The sequence below is a fragment of the Agelaius phoeniceus genome, chromosome Z (genome assembly GCF_051311805.1).
Source record: "Agelaius phoeniceus isolate bAgePho1 chromosome Z, bAgePho1.hap1, whole genome shotgun sequence".
NCBI classification, from domain to species: Eukaryota; Metazoa; Chordata; class Aves; order Passeriformes; family Icteridae; genus Agelaius; species Agelaius phoeniceus.
Window position 1 is genome coordinate 76083144 of NC_135303.1, and position 21217 is coordinate 76104360.

The 21217-nt window shown below is 37.2% G+C and overlaps 1 protein-coding gene across 6 annotated transcripts in view; it reads right to left on the minus strand.

Moving 5' to 3' along the window:
• Nucleotides 1–21217, minus strand: part of GPBP1 (GC-rich promoter binding protein 1) — a 35538-nt gene that overhangs the window by 1849 nt on the left and 12472 nt on the right. For 4 of the 6 annotated variants that reach the window (XM_054652926.2, XM_077171156.1, XM_077171153.1 and 1 more), the window contains 9 exons: nucleotides 16620–16738; nucleotides 12557–12680; nucleotides 11853–12076; nucleotides 11153–11219; nucleotides 8944–9128; nucleotides 7848–7988; nucleotides 7240–7404; nucleotides 3395–3579; nucleotides 6–108 (listed from right to left, as the gene is read on the minus strand). In XM_054652926.2, coding sequence (XP_054508901.2) covers nucleotides 6–108; nucleotides 3395–3579; nucleotides 7240–7404; nucleotides 7848–7988; nucleotides 8944–9128; nucleotides 11153–11219; nucleotides 11853–12076; nucleotides 12557–12680; nucleotides 16620–16682 — 1257 coding nt within the window. In that variant the 5' untranslated portion in view covers nucleotides 16683–16738. Of the gene's footprint in view, nucleotides 1–5; nucleotides 109–3394; nucleotides 3580–7239; nucleotides 7405–7847; nucleotides 7989–8943; nucleotides 9129–11152; nucleotides 11220–11852; nucleotides 12077–12556; nucleotides 12681–16619; nucleotides 16739–18662; nucleotides 18836–21217 lie in introns of all 6 variants that reach the window. The other 2 variants (XM_077171154.1, XM_077171155.1) reach the window with 1 other exon arrangement.

Genomic DNA, 21217 nt, shown 5'->3' on the forward strand with positions numbered 1-21217 from the left:
CTTACCTGTTCACTAATGACTTGAAACTCCCTCATCTCATCCTCAGTTAGCGGAGCACATGTTTCATCATTTTCACTGTCTTCCTGCCAGCCCATCTCCTTTAACAACCTTTAAATTAAGAAGGACAACATTAGGAATTTACTACACACACTCAAACATTTCAAGCTCTGCCTACATACATATCTGAAGACCTGTAACAAATTCATTGATTAATCAGCCAGATTTTTTTTTAAACAAACTCTTACATAAGTGTGAGTTCAAAGTCTTGTAAAAGCTATGTAAAGCACAGAAGCTGAGTTTTCAGGTCCCTTAAAGATGACCCTATCCAACCACCATGTGTGGTAAAAACTATACCTTTATTCTAAGGCAAGAGATCTGTATCAGAACAGTAAGAATGTGTTTTCTTAACATAACTTAAAACTGTCAGTGAAGCAGCAATGTATTCACTCCCCTGAGAACAATATGAAGAGACAAAGACACACTGAAGGACTCTGGAGGTTTTCCTGAATAACAAAGCAGAGCAAAGCATAAGGAATATTGGTGGTGTCCCTCGATGGAAACCAATTCAGGATGCAACGGCCTCATGTGATTTATTTTTTATACCACATGCTAATGTCAAGAGCTGTGTCAGGCTTCTTTACAATTGAGTCTTAGCCAACAGCACATGCTGGTTTTTCAGCTCAAACAGCTAGGAGTGGATTTTGGGATAAGGGGAAGAAATGAGGAGAAGAAAGACTCCTCTCGTAACTAAGCTTAAGATATACAAAGATGCAATTATCAGCATGTTTTGGCCAGCTCCTAAAGAAGGATGGCAGTATCTGAGCAGGAAGAAAGTGGTTTTACATTTGAAGATCGTATAAAAAGAGAGATTATCTGAAGGTGAAGATACCATGACATTTAACAATGAAGTCATTAAGTTTGCTTGCTGCAAGTTTTTTCCAAAAGGATTAGCACCTTCTTCAGGTAAACCAGGTATCTTTTGACCTTAAACATTAAAACAGACTAAAGCTATTTTACAAAAAGCAAAGAGGTTTCTAAAATGTATGCCAGAGCTGACACTTAATAGCTAAAAAACAGTGTATATATTAAAATAGCAAGACAAACTCACAGCTGACACCATATACCAGGCACTTCATTTAGGCAGATATCAGCAAAAAATGTCAACACAATCCTCCCCACAAAGAACTCTATATCCCAATACAGTGAGTGGACGTGCACTGGGAAAATTTGCATATTTAGAACTGTAACAAAATCCTGGAATTGTAGAAGGAGAAAGCACTACTCTGCTTAAAAAAAAAAAAATCAGTAAGACAGTAACAGAAATAGAAATTGTATCCTCTGTTGCATTTGGACCAAATCGGAAAGCATAACAGGCAGGAACAATCAAGCCATCCAAAACTCTAAGAGAATATATTGTACAGAAAAACACAAGGCTAAATGCAGTTCAATGATAGTTAGCTGAGCTTCAGTTTTACTGCAAGCAAGCTCAGACCTAAGCATGGGATTCAGTGAAGTAAATAGCGACAGAGCTTCTGTTTTTGTAAGTAAAATTTAGGCTAATAGCTAACTAACTTTAAAGCAACATTCTGTAATGTTAGCAGCACCATTGTCCCTTTAAACTGACACCACTCTAGAATGGTTAGAAGGATGAACTACATAAAAAAATTATTTGGATTAGCCAACTTGATACCAACAGGATTGCTGCACGTTGGAAACTTCCCCAGCAGGAAGGAAGCCCTGTTGTACCAAATGTGCCAATACTTTTACTAGGTATGCAAAAGTAACCTGGGACCTAAGGTGGTGACCCATTGTGCAATTTACCACAAAAAGGTTTACCATACCATCTGTCCACATGTGTGCTGAGCTCACAGCCAAAGCACTGTGGCAGTATGGACACACAGCCTCTCTGGGATACCACAGAAGAAAGACATTTGCCCAGAAATCCTAACAAGGCTATTTAAAGTAATTTGAATTGAAAAACTAAGAGTTAGATCTGACTCCCATCTGCCAGCCAAAAAATCATGAGCCTCTAGTGGCCATAGATTTCACAGACTCCCAGAATATCCTGAGTTGGAAGGGATCCACAAAGAATGTGGCATCCAACTCCTGGTCCAGAACAGAACAATGCCAAGAATCATACCCTGTGACTGAGAATACTGCCCAAACACTTCTTGAACTCTGTCAGGCTTGGTGTTGTTGGGAATCCTGTTCCAGTGCCCAGCTATCCTCTGGATGAAGAACATTCTGTCTTTCTCAAAGTCACAGATTTTCTCCCTACAATGGCAAGCACCATTTTCCATTTTTGGTATTCCAAATTAGTATCTGGCAAGTTGAAGTCCCCCATTAGGACAGCAGCAGTTGATTTAGAGGTGCTCCTTAGCTCCTTAAAGGACAGTCAGTGTCATCATCCTGGGTGAGTGGCCTACAGTGGACTCCAACAAGGACATTTGCTTTTTTTGTTTGCTCCTTAATCCTTATCCAGGGGCCCTTAACCATGCCATCACCAGCCACAAGCTTCAAATATTCCACCCCATCCATTAGATACAACACCACTCCTCCACCTCTCCTGCTGTCTGCGCCTCCTGAGGAGCCTGCCACCATCCACAACGCTCCAGTGACAGGACTTATCCCACATGGTGTCACTTATGGCAGTGATGTTGCCACTGGTGGGAAAAAAGGAACTGAGCAGGGTGCTTTGTACTCTTCATACTCAGGAGGAGTAAGAGGAAATGAAAGTTTCTTCTACAGGCACTACAAAATGAAGAGTTGTCTAGTCCAATGTATAGACTATCACTGAAAAAAAAATCTGTCTAAACCATAAGAATCTGACAGAAGACTGGGTTGTGATTATCCAGATATTCTCATATCTACCAAATGCTACTGCAGTTGGATTACTGGGATAATAGAATTGTTTCAATCCTTTTCATGAAATTACTTTCTCACCTTCCAGTGGACTGTCTTGTGATATCACTAATAGTGTCAACAAGTCAGCTACAAAAATAATTAACTACTTTAATAATGATTAAAACCTCACTGAAGTTTTATATAAAATGCAGCACTTAAAATATTTTTAATACAAACAGCAATTACATGTATTGTTCCTCCCAGACACCTAGACCAAAATCAGAGGGATGAAATCACTATGTAGTTTGCTATATTCTTTATTAAGAAATAAACTTTCTTTACTTAAAAATTGGATGTAAATCAGTACACAGGTCTAAGAAACAAAGTATATCTCATTTAAATTAGTACATGTCTAAAAGATAAATTTTACTTTAGTCAAGAAACATTTTATGCTTTCTCAATTTTCAGATTCTGACTTCTGCACTAGCAAGAATTTATGAACATGATCAGCTACCATGAAGAAACACTTTATGTTTTATATGGTACATACCTATGCTCTGCCTCAAGTGAGCTTGAAAGAACATTTGCCTGAGGGAAAGCTGAAGACTGAATGATCTGCTGAGGTGTAATTGAAGCATTGCCGTTCTCCTGCGGAATCTCATTTTCAAAGTTTCGGTTTATATCTCTCTCACCATGAGGACTGTTGTTGTTATGCAAGCTGAAGGACGCATCATCCTAAATACAAAAATAATTTTACATTACAAAATGTAAAAGTTAATTCCATCCACAAGTACATATTCAGAAGAGCTGCAATTCAGTAGTTCTGTTTAGTTTAAATTAAGTTTAAATGGAGAGACTCTGTACTTCACAGGTAATTCTGTTCTGGCATTTGCAACACCCGCATGCTACAGAATTCCTAAGATACACTACTGATCAAATAATGCAGAAAGCACCTCACAAGCTTTTCCCCAAATTTTTTTCCTGCAAAGTTTCATACTTCTTAAAATTCAAACCTACTTCAGCTGTTCTTCATACTTACAGAAATAATGGGCTGTTGAATTTTTATTGTTCCTAAGTAAATATCAGAGCTGTATGTGGCAGAAGAAGTCTGAAAGTATATGAGTTCTCAAGTTTACTTAGTCTAAGGGACAGGTCACAACACCCATACCTCAAATAGCAAAGTCTCTGCCATGAATTCAGAAAGACTGCATACTGCTCTTTAAATTCAGACAAGCTCACTTACACACATGCACTCAACCCTAGCTTCTCAGGCTGTTGTGAACACCAACTGGAAATTACTAGACATTAAATACAAATCAGGAAGAAAATTTATTTACAAAGATGACTGTTCAGGTTCACTCAAAGATTAAAAGGTCTTTAGTCTATAAATATGAGGTATTTCTTTCTACTCTACTCATTCAGCAACCTGTAATTCATATTTATCAATGAGACAAATAGCCTCAGAAGTCTTACCAATTGTAAAAACAAAGAAGAGTACAATCATTATTAGTTAACAACTTCTCAATAACAAAATCCCTAAACTGGGCATATAACATCATTACCCATAGGAGGAGGAAATAATGCAATCTTCTGCATCTGTAAGAAATCATACTTCAGAGCACAGGATCAACACCACCATTGTTTCCCTCCCACTCACATGTTGTCTGCTTTCAGAAATATTAGAACAGTCAGCACGATATTGTTAAGAACACATATCCCAGTAAACATACATTCAGCTGTTACATTATATGCCTGAAGAATATGTCACATAATACCAAGAAAAATGTATACATTTACTAAGCAGTTCTATAGGACAAAACAGCTCCTTCCGAGTGTGATTCAGCTGCTGAGTACAATTTGCCTCATTATTTCATAATTCTGAATCTCTAGATGGTTCCTAAGATCTTTCTAATCTTAAATCAAAATCTTTGTGTATTTCCTGAACACATGAACAAAACTATCCCTAATATCCATTTCAGGGTACTCAGTCACAGAATACCTAATGAAAAGATGCAGGCTTTTCTTAGCTGACACATTAGTTACACAGTCCCATTACAGCAAATTGCATTTTGCCTGAAATAAGATCAGGGTCAGTAAAGTCAGTCTCACTTTTATCAGCAATGTACACTGGCACTGTTTCCTTTTTAATATCTCAGAAGCCTAATTCGCTTCCTCAAAATCACTTGTTTATCTGGCTGATTTCTAATTTATGGGATTTTTTGTTTTAATAAGACATTTTAAACCACTAATTTACAGCAAACAGGCTTGTAAGCACCTCATTCTGAATAATAAACTACTTATCTTCACCTGGACTATGATAACTGGTATGATAATTTGGTGGCTGGTAGCATTTGACACAAATATTCTCTAGTATCAATTGAACACTGCATAAATCAATTCAGACTGAAAGAAACCTGATGCATATTATACACAGCCATTATAGGCCTTCAAGCTCTCAATTAGTTAGAACCAGTGGTTTATGCATATAGTGAGCTATTGCTCCTTTGATTAGACCAAGAATAGAGAACTTCTGGCTACCTAAACACTAATAAGAAAGAAAATGGTTTGAGAATCATTGAGAAGCAGAACAAACTTTTGTGTTTTATAGGATAACTAGCAGCCAGGGTATGAAACACTGCCCTTCACAAGTCTTTTGGGACTAGGTGGAATTCACACAAAAGTACAGAGGGAGCTGGCAGTTCACTGAGCTACTTTCCATCATTTACCAGCAGCCCTGGATTACCAGAGAGGTCCCAGGCAACTGGAGGTTGGAAAACGTGATGCTCATTTGCAAAAAGTATTGGAAGGAGATTCCAGGGAACTACAGGCATGTCAGACTTGCCGTGTTACCAAGGAAGGTAGGGGCAGACCACTGTGAGTGCCATCATACAGCACATGCCGGACAATCAGGGGATCAGGCGCAGTCAGGACAGGTTTGGGAAAGACAGGTCCTGCTTGGCCAACCTGATCTCCTTCTATGACCAGGGGACTGCTTAGTGGATGAAGAAAAGGTTGTGGATGTTTTCTGCTTGAACTTCAATAAAACCTTTCTTTGACACAGTATTCCAGAGAATTCTGCAGAAGCTGGCAGCCCATGGCTTGGAGAGGGGCACTCTTCACTGGGTAAAAACTGCCTAGAGGGCTGGGCCCAGAGGGTGGTGGTGAGTGGAGCCATATTCAGCTGGTGGCCAGTCATGGGTGGGGCTCCCCAGGGCTCCCTACTAACCACTTTATCAATGATTTGACAAGTGCACCTCAGTCAGTTTACAGGTGACACCAAAATGGGTGAGAATTCTGATCTGCTGGAGGACAGGAATGCTCTGCAGAGGGGTCTGTACAGGATGGATCAACAGGCCAAGGCCAATGGTGTGAGGTTCAACAAGGCCAAGTGCCAGGTCCTGCCCTTGGGTCACAACAGCCCCAGGCAGTGCCACAGGCTAGGGCAGAGTGGCTGGAAAGGAGCTGGGGGTGCTGGTGACAGCAGCTGAACAGGAGCCAGGCTGTGCCCAGGTGGCCAAGAAGGCCAATGGCATCCTGGCCTGGATCAGCAATGCTGTGGCCAGCAGGGCCAGGGCAGGGATTGTCCCCCTGTGCTGGGCACTGCTGAGGCCTCACCTCCAGTGCTGGGTCCAGCTCTGGGCCCTCACTGCAGGAAAGGCACTGAGGGGCTGCAGAGAGTCCAGAGAAGGGCAATGGAGCTGGGGCAGGGGCTGGGGCACAAGTGCTGTGAGGAGCAGCTGAGGGAGCTGGGGGTGTTTATCCTGGAGAAAAGGAGCCTCAGGGGTGACCTTATCACTCTCCACAGCTGCCTGAAAGGAGGCTGTGGCCAGCTGTGGCCAACACTGTGACAGGACACAAGAAATGGCCTCAAGTTGTGTCAGGGGAGATTCAGGTTAGACACCAGGAAGACTTTCCACCACAGGAAGGAAGGGTGGTCAAGCACTAGAATGGGCTGTCCAGGGAAGCAGCTAAGTCACCATCCCTGGAGTTATTTAAAAGCCACTTAGATGTTACACTTGAATACACAGTTTACTTGCAGACTTGACAGTACTGTTAATGGTTGGACCCGATACCAAAGGTCTTTTCCAATATAAATTCATGTATGATTAGTTTACTAAGCCTAATTTATCCTTTTTATTGTTGCTAAAGACACACAAGTACTTAAGTCATCAACATGCACTAACAGATACTGCAGAAAGACAAAAAGAAACTACAAAGCAGCACTGGAGGAAGAGTAGTACTTGGAACAATGTTTTAAAATTAATCAAAAGGTAATTCCTTTCCTTCATTTAGGGATCCAAAACCATTACTTAACAGCTATTTACAGCAAAATCAGAAGTAGTTTATTGTTTGTCTGAAACCTACTGGATCTACAGTAAGTATGAAAAAAATTACCTTCTCTTGCCCATCATGATTCTCATTTTCATGTTCCTCTTTCACTCTATCTCTTTTCAATGCTTTCAAAAATTCACTCTTCTTATCAGTCCGCATTCTTGTCAATTTTGTTAAACGAAGCTGACCAGATTTGTCAACAGGGGATGAAGAATTTGACCGATTACACTAGTGAAGGAAGTCAGAAAAAGAAAGAATGTTAGAAATGTGTTCATTCAGAAAAATTTTAATTAAAGACACAGGTATCTGTTCTTTCAGATTTTGCATATATTCACAATCAAAAGTAGAGGGAAGATCTGTATTTTGGTATAAACAGTTTGTAGATGTAAACCCAGAGATGCAGGTTTATGTGGGCCTTCTGAAACATGTAATACCTTTAGCAGTTTTGAAGCCTAAAAGTATCAGGCTGTATTTTCTAATATGGGTTTTTATTCTAAATCAAACTTACAAAGGAAACTGCAGTACTTTGAGGCTAGTGATGTGCATTCCACCTTTTCTGAATGTTAAGTTCCAAAAAAACATACTTAATACAATTCTGTACAAAATTTACTGACCATCCTCCCTTAAGCAAATTAAATGTTTTATATATTTAACTACAGCCACTACTTTACCTCTTTCACTAAATTTTGTGTTACAGCAAATGCCTTGACAGTTGATTTGAAAGGACTGAAACTGCCAACACCATATGCAGATTCATGAGGAAATGCATTCCCAAGTTTATTTTCTTTTGCTTGGCTTTTCCACTGTGTGGGCTAGACAGAAGAATAAACAGAGAAGTAAAGAGTCATTAACTAAAAAGGATTCTTTTCAAGAATCTTCAGAAAAATGATTAAGCAAAAGCAAATCATAACTGCAACCTTAATGTAGTGCAAACATCTGTTTTCTTGTGGAAAAGAGGCTGTTTATGAGCAATTCATCTGCTCATAAATACTGTTCACGCTGTTTATATAAAAACTAAAATTTCAAAACAATTAAGATCCTCATATTTGAGGTATCAAAAATGAAATATGGGACTTCAACAGCTGAAAGTATTATTTTAGATTCAAAATGTTACAGAGTTAAGAACTAATCCACCATATGGCTCTCAAGAGCACAGAAAAATTCCTGAAACAAAAAAATAGAGATGAAGCCAGTGAGAATAGCTCAGTTAGAGCCTGGTGATAATGCCAGGGTCATGGGTTTGAAGTCCATATGGAGCATTCACTTAAGAGCTGGACTTGATGATTCTTGTGGGTCCCTTCCAACTCAGAATATTCTGATTATGTGTATGAAAAGTCGCATTTGGAAAGAGACCAGAATGATTCTACTAGGTTATAATGTCATCTCTGTCTATAACTGGGATAAATTCTGAAGGTAATAGGCTGACTATACCTCTCTAAAATGTACCTTATTTTGTTCTGTTGAAATCATATATACAAAAGGGACTGCTATTCCATAAATTAAAAACCATCATTTTTACTCTCCCTTGTACAGCTGTTGCACTTCTAAAAAGGGGTAGATGAGAAGCAAAGAGAAACTAAATTATAATTTAAAAAGAAAAATGTAAAAAAAGTTGTTTCTATTCATTTTTGGGGTGTGTTGCAGTTTGCAAGTGTTGAATACATGATAATGTAGGAACAGTATTCTCAGGGATGAAATAAACACACTGAGAATTACAGCATGATGTTTCTAGGCATGTTTTTCATAACACTGGTATCCAATACTCACCTTTGCAGGTGGAGTTACAGGTTTGGGGACTAATCCTTTATAAACACTTGTGCCAGTTCCATTCCTTACCGGCTGCGAGTGAAGGCTTCCCACTACTGGGAATCCAGATATCCGCAGTTCTTTTGTACTGCCTTTTTTAATGACCAGCATTCTCTGAGATCTAGATTTAGGATTTAAAGGGTACTCTGGAAGAAAAAAAGAAGTGTGTGTGTATATAGATATGTGTGTGTATGTGTGTCTGTGTACACAACTCACTAGTTTTTAGTTCATAAAGTACCGGAACAGCCATCTGATCCAGAGCAAACAGGCATAAACCAGGAACATAAATCAGTATTAGCTCCACAAATAACATACTGTGTGAACCTGGAAAAACACAGGTTCTGTTCCATTTTCTACAGTCATCATTTTAAAAATATTTCGCTTGGCAATGCAGGAATTGCACTTTTTAAAAGAAAATATATTCTTCAAAGAAACCTGCTACACATTTCTAGAGACTCCTGTGTAGTAATTCTACAATCAAAATACTGTTAGTTGTTGATAGTTACTCAAACTTCACAAGAGTTTATGGCTTTCATATTCCCCTTAAGATTTCCTAAAGAATAATTAGTTATATATTTATTAACAGCTCAGTTTAGAGCTCTGCACTGAGGTTCTATAAACATGAGACAAGATGTGCACTACACATTAGACCATGGCAATGACGAGTTTCTCTAGCTCCATGCTTCATATGGACACAACAGAACAAAATTTCTGTGTTCATTGGAGAACAAATTAGGAGACATACAAATTAGTCAGCTATCAAACTAGAAAAACTGCCATTTAGCAGCATTAAGGAACATCCATTAAAACAGTTCTAAAATTTTCAAAAAGAAAAAAAATATCTTTTTTTGTACATGCATTCCTACATTAAGAGCCTTTTCAAGGATTATTTCCTCTCCCTGCAAGCAATTCTACTTCACATAGTCACTATACCCTCTGTTTAAAAAAAAACCAACAAACCCTTTCTTAAAAGAATACATGACTTTTGCTTTATTTAGCAGGTAGATGCTACAAAATAGTTATCATAACTGTAAGTTTAATTCTCATTAAATCTCATGACAAGATTTTTCATAATATTTACAGGTCCCATCACATATGCACAAGGTAAAATGGAATCTAAAAGATGCCTATGTTTTTAACAGATATTAGAAGGGATCATAACACTCCTCTATCCTGAATAATTTTTCCTTCTAAAGGGAATAATAACAGCCTTCAGTTTTTCAATTAAAAAACAACTCTTTTATTGAAAGATAGGTTATCACATGAAAGCTGCTAACAACACAAAACCAGAAAGCTGTCCAATTATTTATGATGCTGTAAAGGTTTACAGCAATTAGATATTTATGTTCAGGGGTTGGCTTACATCTAATATTACTTATCATGCAAAAAATACCGGTTAAGGACGAGAAAAGAATCAGCAAACTAAAATACCTTTAAAATCTCAGTATTAGCAGTAGTCTAAGTAGACAAGTAAAAGTTTTCATGTTTAATTATTTTTTTTTAAATAAAGAGAAATGTTCGTATTGTGAGTACATTTACTTTAAACCCCCTGCCATCTGATGCTACCACTTTCTTGGGGTAAACAATTGACAACATAAAGCCCATTAGAAGTTGTAAAATGTTAGCCAAACACTCAGGTGAGGATGAGAAAACAATCCAGACCTCAGGTCTGCCCAATGTCCCTGCCCAGGATTGTATTTGTCATAGAAATAATACACAAACACAACCAACAGCATAAGACATTTGCTTCCAGAAAGAGACCTTAAATCTCTGCAAGCTAAACTACTCTTCCAGCTCTCCCAGGTTTCTCTCCAAATTCTTCCAACACATTTTACAAAGCCTTCAGCTAGCAATCAATACCACTTATTTAGGTGACCAGCCTTCATTGCACTTCCTCTTGAAAATAAAGGTGAAGATTTCTTGACACCTTTACAAAAAAAGATGTATACTTATTCTGGGAAAGAGTATTAGTTGTGGTGGCATCTACAGACTAGCTAACTGATACGCATATGGAAGTGCTACCCTTTAACAAAAAGATACCTACATTGTAATAATATTGAAGTCTTCTCAATCTATACATTTAGAATTCTAAAAAGAGGCTTGTGTTTCAAATAAAACAACTTCAGATCTCTGCTACATTTTTGCATTTAAAAACAACAAAAATACTCACCCCACACACCTGCAGCTAGAGATTTATTCTGGTTTGATTCCCTCTCATATTCAGGGTTTAAAGATGGCTGAAAGAAAGTTTTGTCATTATTAAAAGAAGTAACCCTTGAACTGTGGGATGAATGAACTAAAGAATCACAATAACACCAGCAGCATGACCTCTGCTGACAGACTAAACACCTCCCCCAGGAACCAAACAGGACAATGCTCACTTGTTTCTCTTCTCTAACAAAATATCTCAGGCAGCAGCCAATGCCATTATATGACAGCAGCAGAGAAAGCAAAAAACCAGCCATGTATGTTTCTTCAAAAGAGTAAGATCACCCTTCCCCTTACATCCTAACTGCAGGTTAAAGCATCAGAGCTCAAAGGCCACAGGCATGAAAATTACTTTGTTACTATTTCAGATTCCAATAAGGTAACTGTGTAGAATTTAATACATACACAATACCACAGCAGATAGGAATCCAACTGTAGTTTCACTTAAATACACAAATAACAATAATAAACATATAAGTGAAAAATCTGGTTATAAAACGAGAAACAAGTTATTAGACAAACTACCAACACTCCCTTACCTACAGAAAATTCCTTACATGATGATCTGAAACTGGTGAAATCTCATGAAGCGACTTGTAATGGACAAAATGGTATTTGCAGACAAAATGAAACCTTTTTAATTGTAATTACAATTTACTTACGAAGTCCTCAGCCTCAAATTGGTTGGGTACTTCTTTTTCTTCCTTTTTCTGGGTTTCATTATCAAGTACACTGTTTTCATGCAGTCCCTGGCCTTTTCCACAATGGAAGGTGCTGCTACGAGAACGGGAACCTCCACCATGGTACCCTCCACGTCGGTTTATATTTTCTGGACCATTTCTGCCTTGTGAACGCCAACCATTCCTCTCTTTTCGCCCAAAATGCCCTTGGATTTTAAAATTTTAAATAAATGTAACTACAAACCATTTAAAAATAATATTTTACTCTGCAGAATTGTTAAGAAAGCTAAATCACAAGCTCTATACACTGGGATACAATAGCATAGGAAACAAGTTTTCAATCGCATAAGCAGCAGGGAAGGATCTCACAAAACAGTGCCAGAGAGAAAATAGCCAGCCAATGCTACAACAAGTCAATCTCTTTTTCTGGCTACTCATTTTATATGTTGTTGGCTAGAGTATTAACTCAACATTCATATTCTACTCAAGAGAGAAATACACCTGCAATCGCATCACTTTAGCCAACCCTTATGCTCACATCCTCTCCCAGATATGTCTTTCCATTACCTCTCTTTCACTGCAGAAAAAGAATTTAGCACACATGAGCTGTCATCATCAGAATTGCTTTCTAGCTAATGCTACAAAGAAATGACACAAACATATTCACAGTATTCCATAAATTATACCTCCATTTGGCCTTCCAGTGTTAGGATCAAACCCTTCCGAAGAATTGTGTCTTCTGCGATTTGCTTCATAACGATTCTCTGTCCATGAAAAATTTTCAGAATGTTTCTCAAAATTCAGCGATGACTGCAAAGGAGCATAAGTGGTAGACCTGAGATCTGATTACTAACAACTTAATCATCAGAACTGTAACATGCACATTGTTGACAGTATATAATTCATTCTTACAAGAATTTTGAATGAAAGGCAATGCAGCAGTCCTCTCATGCAGAGCTGTGTCACCATCTCTCAGGCTAACAAAGTGGAAGCTGCATCTTCTGATCCAGGACACTGAAACAGCCCTTGAGTCACATGCCTGTGACACAAGGTAAGAAGTGTCTACTCTGTTTCGGCAGCAAAACAGAGCATAAGTGACATGTGTTGCAGCAGAAGAAATTTTTTTTTAAAATATAAGAAAGGACAGAAGATCACAATTTGGAAGGCTGAGAAGAAGTCTGGGATCTTAATCTGGATTTGCAGAGGCTACATACAGGCATTCCATAGAAAGCAAGGAATCCCTTCCACCCCAGGCAGCTATACTCAAACAAACCCTAATTCATTAATCTTGGAATTATTACAATTTAAAAAGGCAAATACAAGTAGTTATGAAATACTAATAAAATCTAGAATCAGAAGTGCCCAGATTCACAAAGATACCTCAAATTTTCAGCTTATAAGCACACATTAAAGAATTTTTAAAGAAATAAATCTTTAAAATATCAGTAGGAAGATAAGTAGTAAACTAAAATCGTATCTTGAGAACAGCACCAAGAAATCAAACTACATCCTGCCTAGAACTCATACCTAAAGGGATTAAACTAAAAAACATTTTTCCTTACACAACCCGTATTTTCCTTATAACTTCTCTCTGGGTGTACCTTTAAAATTACTTCCTTCTTCCCACCTAACCCACAGAGGAAATCACACACACAAAAAAAGATCCCCAAAGCTCTATGGAAAACACCCCTGTAGAGCTCAAGGTGCTGTTCAATATTCACTGCTTAAAATTCAAACTCAAATAAGTATATCTTTAAAAATCAAAGCAGGTATTTTTAGACTGGTTATTTTTAGAAGTCAAATGTACAGGGACTATCCTCTCAATCTGAGACATGGGACATGAATTACTTGACAAACTCTCCTTGGAGAGAGCAAGCCAGAAGACTGCAAAAAATTGTTAAAATAAAAACTTCAAAAATTACCAAATTGATCTAAATATTTAAGTGAAAGAAAATCCTTAAAAGATTTTGACTGAGCTGCCAAAAATTTCAGAAAGCACTAGATCTGCCAATCTTAGGTGAAATTTTAGAAGATACTTCATGTGTTCATTTACATACAACAACATCTAAAGATTTTTTTTTTAATTTAACTTTCTTTTTTGTATTAACTTCAAAACAATCGACATTTTTACAAAGTATAACTGACAGCATTTTATATGTTGTGTTTGAGTTGTACATGCTATCAGGAATCCAACACTTCTGAACAGTGTGCAAAGATCATGCAGTTTGCATTTTCCCCACATGATGGAGATACCTGCCTATGAAGCCTCTCGAGGCAGAGATGACAGTAAGCTTCGTAGTCAAAAGGAAATGTATTGATTACTTCCGTAAATTTAGAAACTATCTGACCCAGTTCAGCCAAACAAGAAAAAGGGATAGAAACAACATAGATTTTAAGACATACAGGAAGTCTAACTGCTTAACAAGAAGTAAAAGAGAACTGTAAAACTGACTTTATCTATCTGCAATGTTCCCATACCTTTTTCACAGCAAAACTTTCTTAAAAGTTCTGTCCATGTCCCAAAATGGCTTCACTATTCACAACACCTTCCCATTCCAGCTGCCCATTTGTAATACTGCACTGACACAAACACATTAGCTCCAGACCTGAACAAAACCCACTGAGTGACAGACACACACCTATTTAGGTGGATTTTGCTGTGTAGTTGACAGAGAGATGAGAAAAGCTTGCTGTTAAATGGAAATCAGCAGCAATAGATGATATGCGACAATCAAGCTGCAATCTGTATGTCACATTAAAAAGTTCATTCACAATCACGGTTTCCTGGTAGCAGGTTTCTGTAATGCCAGCCTTAAGCTATGTAAGAAAAAACATCTCAGCTACCACGGGCTCAAGGGGAAAACCAGGGTCCTATAGGTGTAATCTCTGAAAGTGATCACACTTCAGGAATATAAAAATTGACTAAGCAGAGCTCAGATTCTACTTCTCAAATGTTTAAAATGTCCAAATGTTGCTGATACCATAGCCTCACCCCAGCTCCATTCTGCATGAAACATGAGACACCTTGTCTTCTTCGTCATCTCCATCCCTCTTACCTGCTTTTCTCTTCTGCTTTTTTGCTATACAGCAGAAAATAAGTCTATTTTAGGAAATAGAGGGGACAGGGAGCCACAACACTTGTGACCTGCCTCGTGGAGGAATCACAAGTCTTATTCTGCAAACTAAGAACTACAAACAGACTTTTCAAGCACTTAAAATCCAAATGGGCTGTGTATCACAGAACGCTCATCACTGAGGGAGCAGGTAATACAGGGAAATAAGGTGCACTCCAACAATGACACACAAATATTACAACAGAGTAATACATACAACATGGAGTTTCTGAAAGAGAAGAAAATCTAACTAAACTCCATGAGGCAAATAATCATCAAAGAGGGAAGGAAAAATGCACTTGCAACAAAATTGCATACAATTCAGAAATGCCTCAGATATATTCCAGTGGTGCTAGAGCACTTCTGGAACTTTGTTTTATCCTGCTATATTGGCACATAAAGCATGCAGGTAAAGCTCTTGCAGCAGACTCTCTAAATATGTAGTGAAGATTGTTTTGCAATTGTGACACCATATCAATTAAGCTGCAAATACTTTTCCAATTTAAAACATATTACATTGAAAAAATCAGATCAAAAGAGCTGAATTAATCAGAAATCACAGAGAATGAAAACAAAGACTGCTTCTTAATTTGGATTTTCAGACACTATGTATCCTGGAACAGATAGGCTTTATGTTCCCAGAAACAGACAATACTAAACAAAGAATCTAGCTAGGTCACAGTAGAGGAGACATAAACAGAGTGATATAAATAAGGACATTCAATGACCTGACTAAAAAAATGTGTTTATGTTTGTGTAGACATACAGAATCAAAGCATTAGGAACACAATTAACACTGCCATCTCTCTGTGCATTTACTAATACCTATTTGCCCTAAGTTTCTCAAGGCCAAGCATTTTCCATGGAGGTGAAAGACTGCACAAAGTCTATATATTAAAAAAAAAAAAACAAAGCAATTCTCATAGCAGCAGATATAAATGTTGAATTCAAACAATAAGAGTGAAGATAGGTCTACAAATAGGGAAACAGATAACAGGAGTTTAATATCCACTGCTGACTCTGCTTCTGCATTTGCACAAATTAAGAAAGAGTAGAAAAAACATTTCTGAGATAGATATACTCAAGACTTCCAGGAATATTTACTAATTTTAACAATTAAAAGAGATTATTATTTCCCATTTCCAAGCTGTCCCATTACATAAAGTAACAGTAGTCTAAATGAACAACCAGAGTGGAGATGCCTAACAATATGAAAGTACCACACTCCACCAGTAGCAACAAGCATTCCACCATCAACTGCAGAGCCACTTCAGAAACTCTAAAAAAGCATACTTTTAATCACTTGGATGACAGAATAATACTCCCTTAAAATTTAAAGGACACAATTAAAAATCAGAAACAAGAACATCAAGTACATGCTTTGTCTTGGTACTTCTAGCATGGAACACAGTAATTAAGTTTAAACAACTGAAGAAGGCAGTCTTAAACCAACCACAGCCAAGGCCAGATATGTGCTTCTCTCCATAAACTAAACTGCTGAAGCAAAAAACTACTGCAGTCATCTGTCATCACAGTATTCATTAAGAGATTGGCATTTTTACTGTGATTGAGGTTATGACATTTAGATTTCCCTAATAATGAGAGTGCCTTTTCAAAACAACAATACAAAACATACCTTTGTTGATGATGGTGGAGTAGGAAAATTAAGCCAGGCTGGAGCAAAGTCATGCTGCGCCATTTAGGTCCAGTCTCTCCGAATCACTGAAAAAAGGCTTAGCACCTCATGGCAAGTCCCTGTAATCAGAAGAAAATACAAGGGGATTACACTTCTTGTCTTTTGTTCAGTATTTCACTTCTGTTTTCCCGTATTGTTTTCCTCACAGATCTGATGTAGAATCTATCATCATATCATTTACAATATCAAATCTGTGTTTTTATTAGTAAAATGTCATATAAATCAAATATATCACAGGAATTATGAAAATATAAATGTAACATTTCTTTCTTTATTTCCTCCTATAAATGGGATGAAGCATCTTGTGTAAGGTCTGATCAAGAACACTATGGCAAAACTAGCTTGCTGAAATACATTCTGGTACTATCTAGAAGGGACCTGGCAAGTTATTTTATTAGCTTCCTAGAAGCTGATATTTTTAATTAATCCCTAACAGTTAGTCTCAGCAGCAACCATATGAAAGTTCCTTATGAAAAACCTACATACTTGGGCTCATTACAAACCTCACAATGTCTCTATGTCTCCTCTCTTCAATGGAAACAGAGTCTATATGTCCAGAGTATCAATATCCAGTAAAATTCTCTAGTTTGAAAATGGGCCAAAGAACGTAATGGTTTACTATTAAAACCCACAAATACTTTTTCTACCCTACACTGTTCTCACTGGTAAGAAAATATTACTCAATAAGCAAGAGAACACAAGGTAATGTGAACTGTATTACCTGAAGCTGAACTGTAGCAGAGACAGGAAAGAAATGGATTAACCACTCCCTGAATTATACTAGGGCAACCAAACCGTGCTCTGCAGCTAGTCACGGCAAAATGGTCAATGACTCAAAAAATTTCTAGTACGATATACATGCTGTTAGAAATCCAGCTAGTGAAAATATAATAAACACCCACACACATTCTATAGGGGGGCCCAAATAAACGTGAATTCCACATCTCTGCACAGCAGAGTGCAAATCTGTTATTGAGCACAGATATAATTCACTTTAATCTTTGGCTGCTGTAATGTATTACTAAGAGATGTGGAATCTGAACTTGGTAACTCATAATTATGGTTGTTCTCCAGCCTGAACCAGAATATTGCATGCTACTGCAGATTTCCATCAACAGACAAGACTGTTCCAGCTTCTAAAAGGAAGTTTAATAGATTTGTAAGATTTGACTTATGTAAAACTGTATTTAGTTGAGCTGCTGTTTGTTTTTAATGACATGAGCTCATATCTAAGTTTTTGGGAACATCCAATACCATGGATAAACTGTGGGGTAGGACATACAATTAGTACAGTTAAACAGGGACAAGGTTAAAGGTATGTCTCACCCAAATAACTAATTTAAAATTACTCTGCTGAAGTGATTCAACTCACTCCTACACCAACTTCAGCAAAAAATCCAGAGAAATTTCCTAAGTATTTCCAGTTATATCAAACTAGTAAAATATAAATTAACAAAATTCAGGAGTCAATAAACCATCACAGAAATCGCTTCTCTTCCTAAAAGGAACGACATTTACTTTTACTGATATCCCATTCAGCAACAGTATACAAAAGGGCATATGTTTACAAATGAACGAAGAGATGTTAAATTAAGAAGCAGATTCCAGCAAGAAAAAAGTTTCTTCCTCTTCACTTGGACACAGTTCTCTTCAAGCAGAAGAATCATGATATCTTCAGAAATTATCAAGACAGATTTTCAGTACTGAAAGATTGACACAGCAACAACAAAGTCTTCAGACTGAGGCACTTACAGTCTGAAAACAATGAGTAAGATTAGGTTTATACTAAGTGAAAACTTAAAGATTCCACAAAATATCACTGAGTTATTGGTGCATCAGCTATTAATTACAGCACAAAAGATCCACTAACAATGTGACTTAACAGATTTATATTAAAATTTTTAGAAAACTAGTCAAGCTTCCTAACATTATTTATGCAACTGCCACAAGAAGAGTTTGTTATTAACTCACTATCAGACTTACCTTTTATCCTTTGCACAAAAGATTGCGTGATCACCAAGTAATCAAGGACTGGAAAAGGTATTTTGCAAAAAGACCTTTTCCCACAGCTCACCGACACTGGCTGCCTATTTCTTCATGCAAAAATTTTTCTAGAAGGAGATTCAAGTCTTCCTCATGTTCTCAGCTAAAAAGCTCTGAAAAAAATTTGATATTGCTGCTCTGTCGTATGAGTCAGTCCTTTTCTTAGAAAGAAATAAACTTAAATGGTTAAGACAGAGACCTGCGCCAAAACTACACAATACTCAGAGCCAAGTCAGCAACAGAATATATATATATAAGTTTCAACAAATTCATAAAAGACAAACTTTTAGGGCTAATTCTTCCAAATAGTTTTAACAAAAAAAAAAACAGCAAGAAAAAAAGAACAGACGTATTTCTAGAAACTACCTGACCAAACTCAGAGGTTTGCAGTTAGGCATTAACATGAAAAACAACTCCTGTGGATAGTCCACACCTAAGTCAAGAAAAGATTTTCTTTCACCTAATTGTACATATGCCTGGTCTAGCAATTAGACGTGGGAACAGAGAGTTCTTTCATTATTAAACCTTTCTAACTTTGAATAGGCACAAACATCCCAGACAAAATTAAACTGGGAAACAAAGGGCAGGTCAGGAAAAGATATTTTAAAACTGTATTAGAGGACATAGTCTACCCAGCTTAAAGTTACTGGTTCCAAATTATACCAGGTTTCATAAACATTCTTACAGCTGCTAGCTTTCTGATGTTGCCAACAAGTTTGCCCTATATGTAAAGAAAAAATTATTATAAGCATGATCTCTGTTCAAATGATCTGACACATATTTGATAGCTCTAGGATACTCTTCATTCTCAGGAAGGTATTTTTCAAAGGCGAAAATGTGAAATCTGAAAACAGATCACAAAACATAAGAATGGGATGTCAGCAAGGCACCTCTACTGCCACAGGCAGGATTTACTAAGCTTAAACCTTTGTGATCAGCTTGGCTGCCAACACTAGTGCGTTTCTTGCTTGTTTTCCAACTTAAGCTGGACCAACAACTATCAAATTATACTGCAACACATTCTAACACTAAAAAGGTTCTTTCTACCTTCTTTCCCTGCTATTCAGGTCTGTACCTAAGCTACCCCAAAGAGTCAGATATGCATCTTCATTCTGTGTCCATGAAAGCCTTTGCAACCTTTCTTTAGGTCGCATACACACTATCTACTACTTTTTAATTAAACAAAAGCAACATTTTAAGTATTTGAATAGAACAAACGTCAGTAGCATAAAATTGCTTTATATTACACTGACATGAAACTATACATCTACCAGCAAGTTTTCTCTTGCATACACACAACATAAACACTGTTCAGTAACACTAATAAAGCAGCTGATGCACTCCCAGCATTAACACAGCTTTCAGAAGTAAACCTAGTGAGGTAAATACCACAGAGTCAGACAATTCCAGTGCTTTCAGAAACTCTGCTGGTAACAAAAGAGCAGGCCCAAAATTCATAATGAATGTTTAAGTCACCATTCCCTATTAGCACATATCTGCCATTCTCTAACCGAACTGTGGCAAAAGCTTACTTGGCTCAGACGCTCAGCTACTAAAGCAGAGCTGCACAATTCTAGAAAGATAAGAAAAGGATACTGAAATACTGCTATCCTCATACTATTAACACTCCAATACATTTAAAAGTCTTTAGTCGGACTGGTCAAACTATTGTCTCATCTCAGCAATAGCCTCTTGTGACCAATTCAAGTAAAGTGTAGTGACCTTAGTAACAAAAGTCTTCCATAGCCCATAAATTTAGATAAAAGTAATGTGTTGCTATGTTGTGGATAATAGAATAGTTTAGTGCAAAGAAAGAAATCCTGGTTTTAAGTTTTACATCTTGAGAGGAGAATCTGAAAGAAGTCTGTAAAGAATTTTGCTTTAAGTAACATGCAGTAATTAATCCAATATTCAATTAAATAAAATTTAATTCTGAAGTTTTATGAAGTATGATCTTCAATAATAAGGTACTGACTGCGAAGGAATAATGAACAGCTGGTTCCAGATAATGTACAGTGAAGAGATTTGTAATAAATATTACTCAGTCAGCTGCTTTGAGCCATATTTGCAGCTGGAATAAGACTGCACCAAATACACCCAACCAACACAACAGAAAAGGTTGGGCTGGGCTTTTTTTGATTGAGTCAACAAGGTTCTTTTGTGACAGAAACTATTTCTTAGCAGTTGTAAACCAGTAGGAAACCCTATATTCTAAATGAATTTGTGTTATCTGCATAGTATCTGGGGAAAACTGATATATAGTCTCTGTCTTACAAAAAAAGTAACATGCTATGAAAAGGGAATCAGAAAGCTACTGCATGAATCAGAGTCAAGACTTCTGGGAAAAGGCTAAGAAACACATTTAGGGTCAACACCCAAACCTGCAAAAACAACAAAAATTAAGCTAAAACAAGTACCATTGGTTACCACAAGTACCATTGTGCTTACCAAATTTAATTAAGAAATCAAACAGTAAAGACTATAGCAAATTTTCC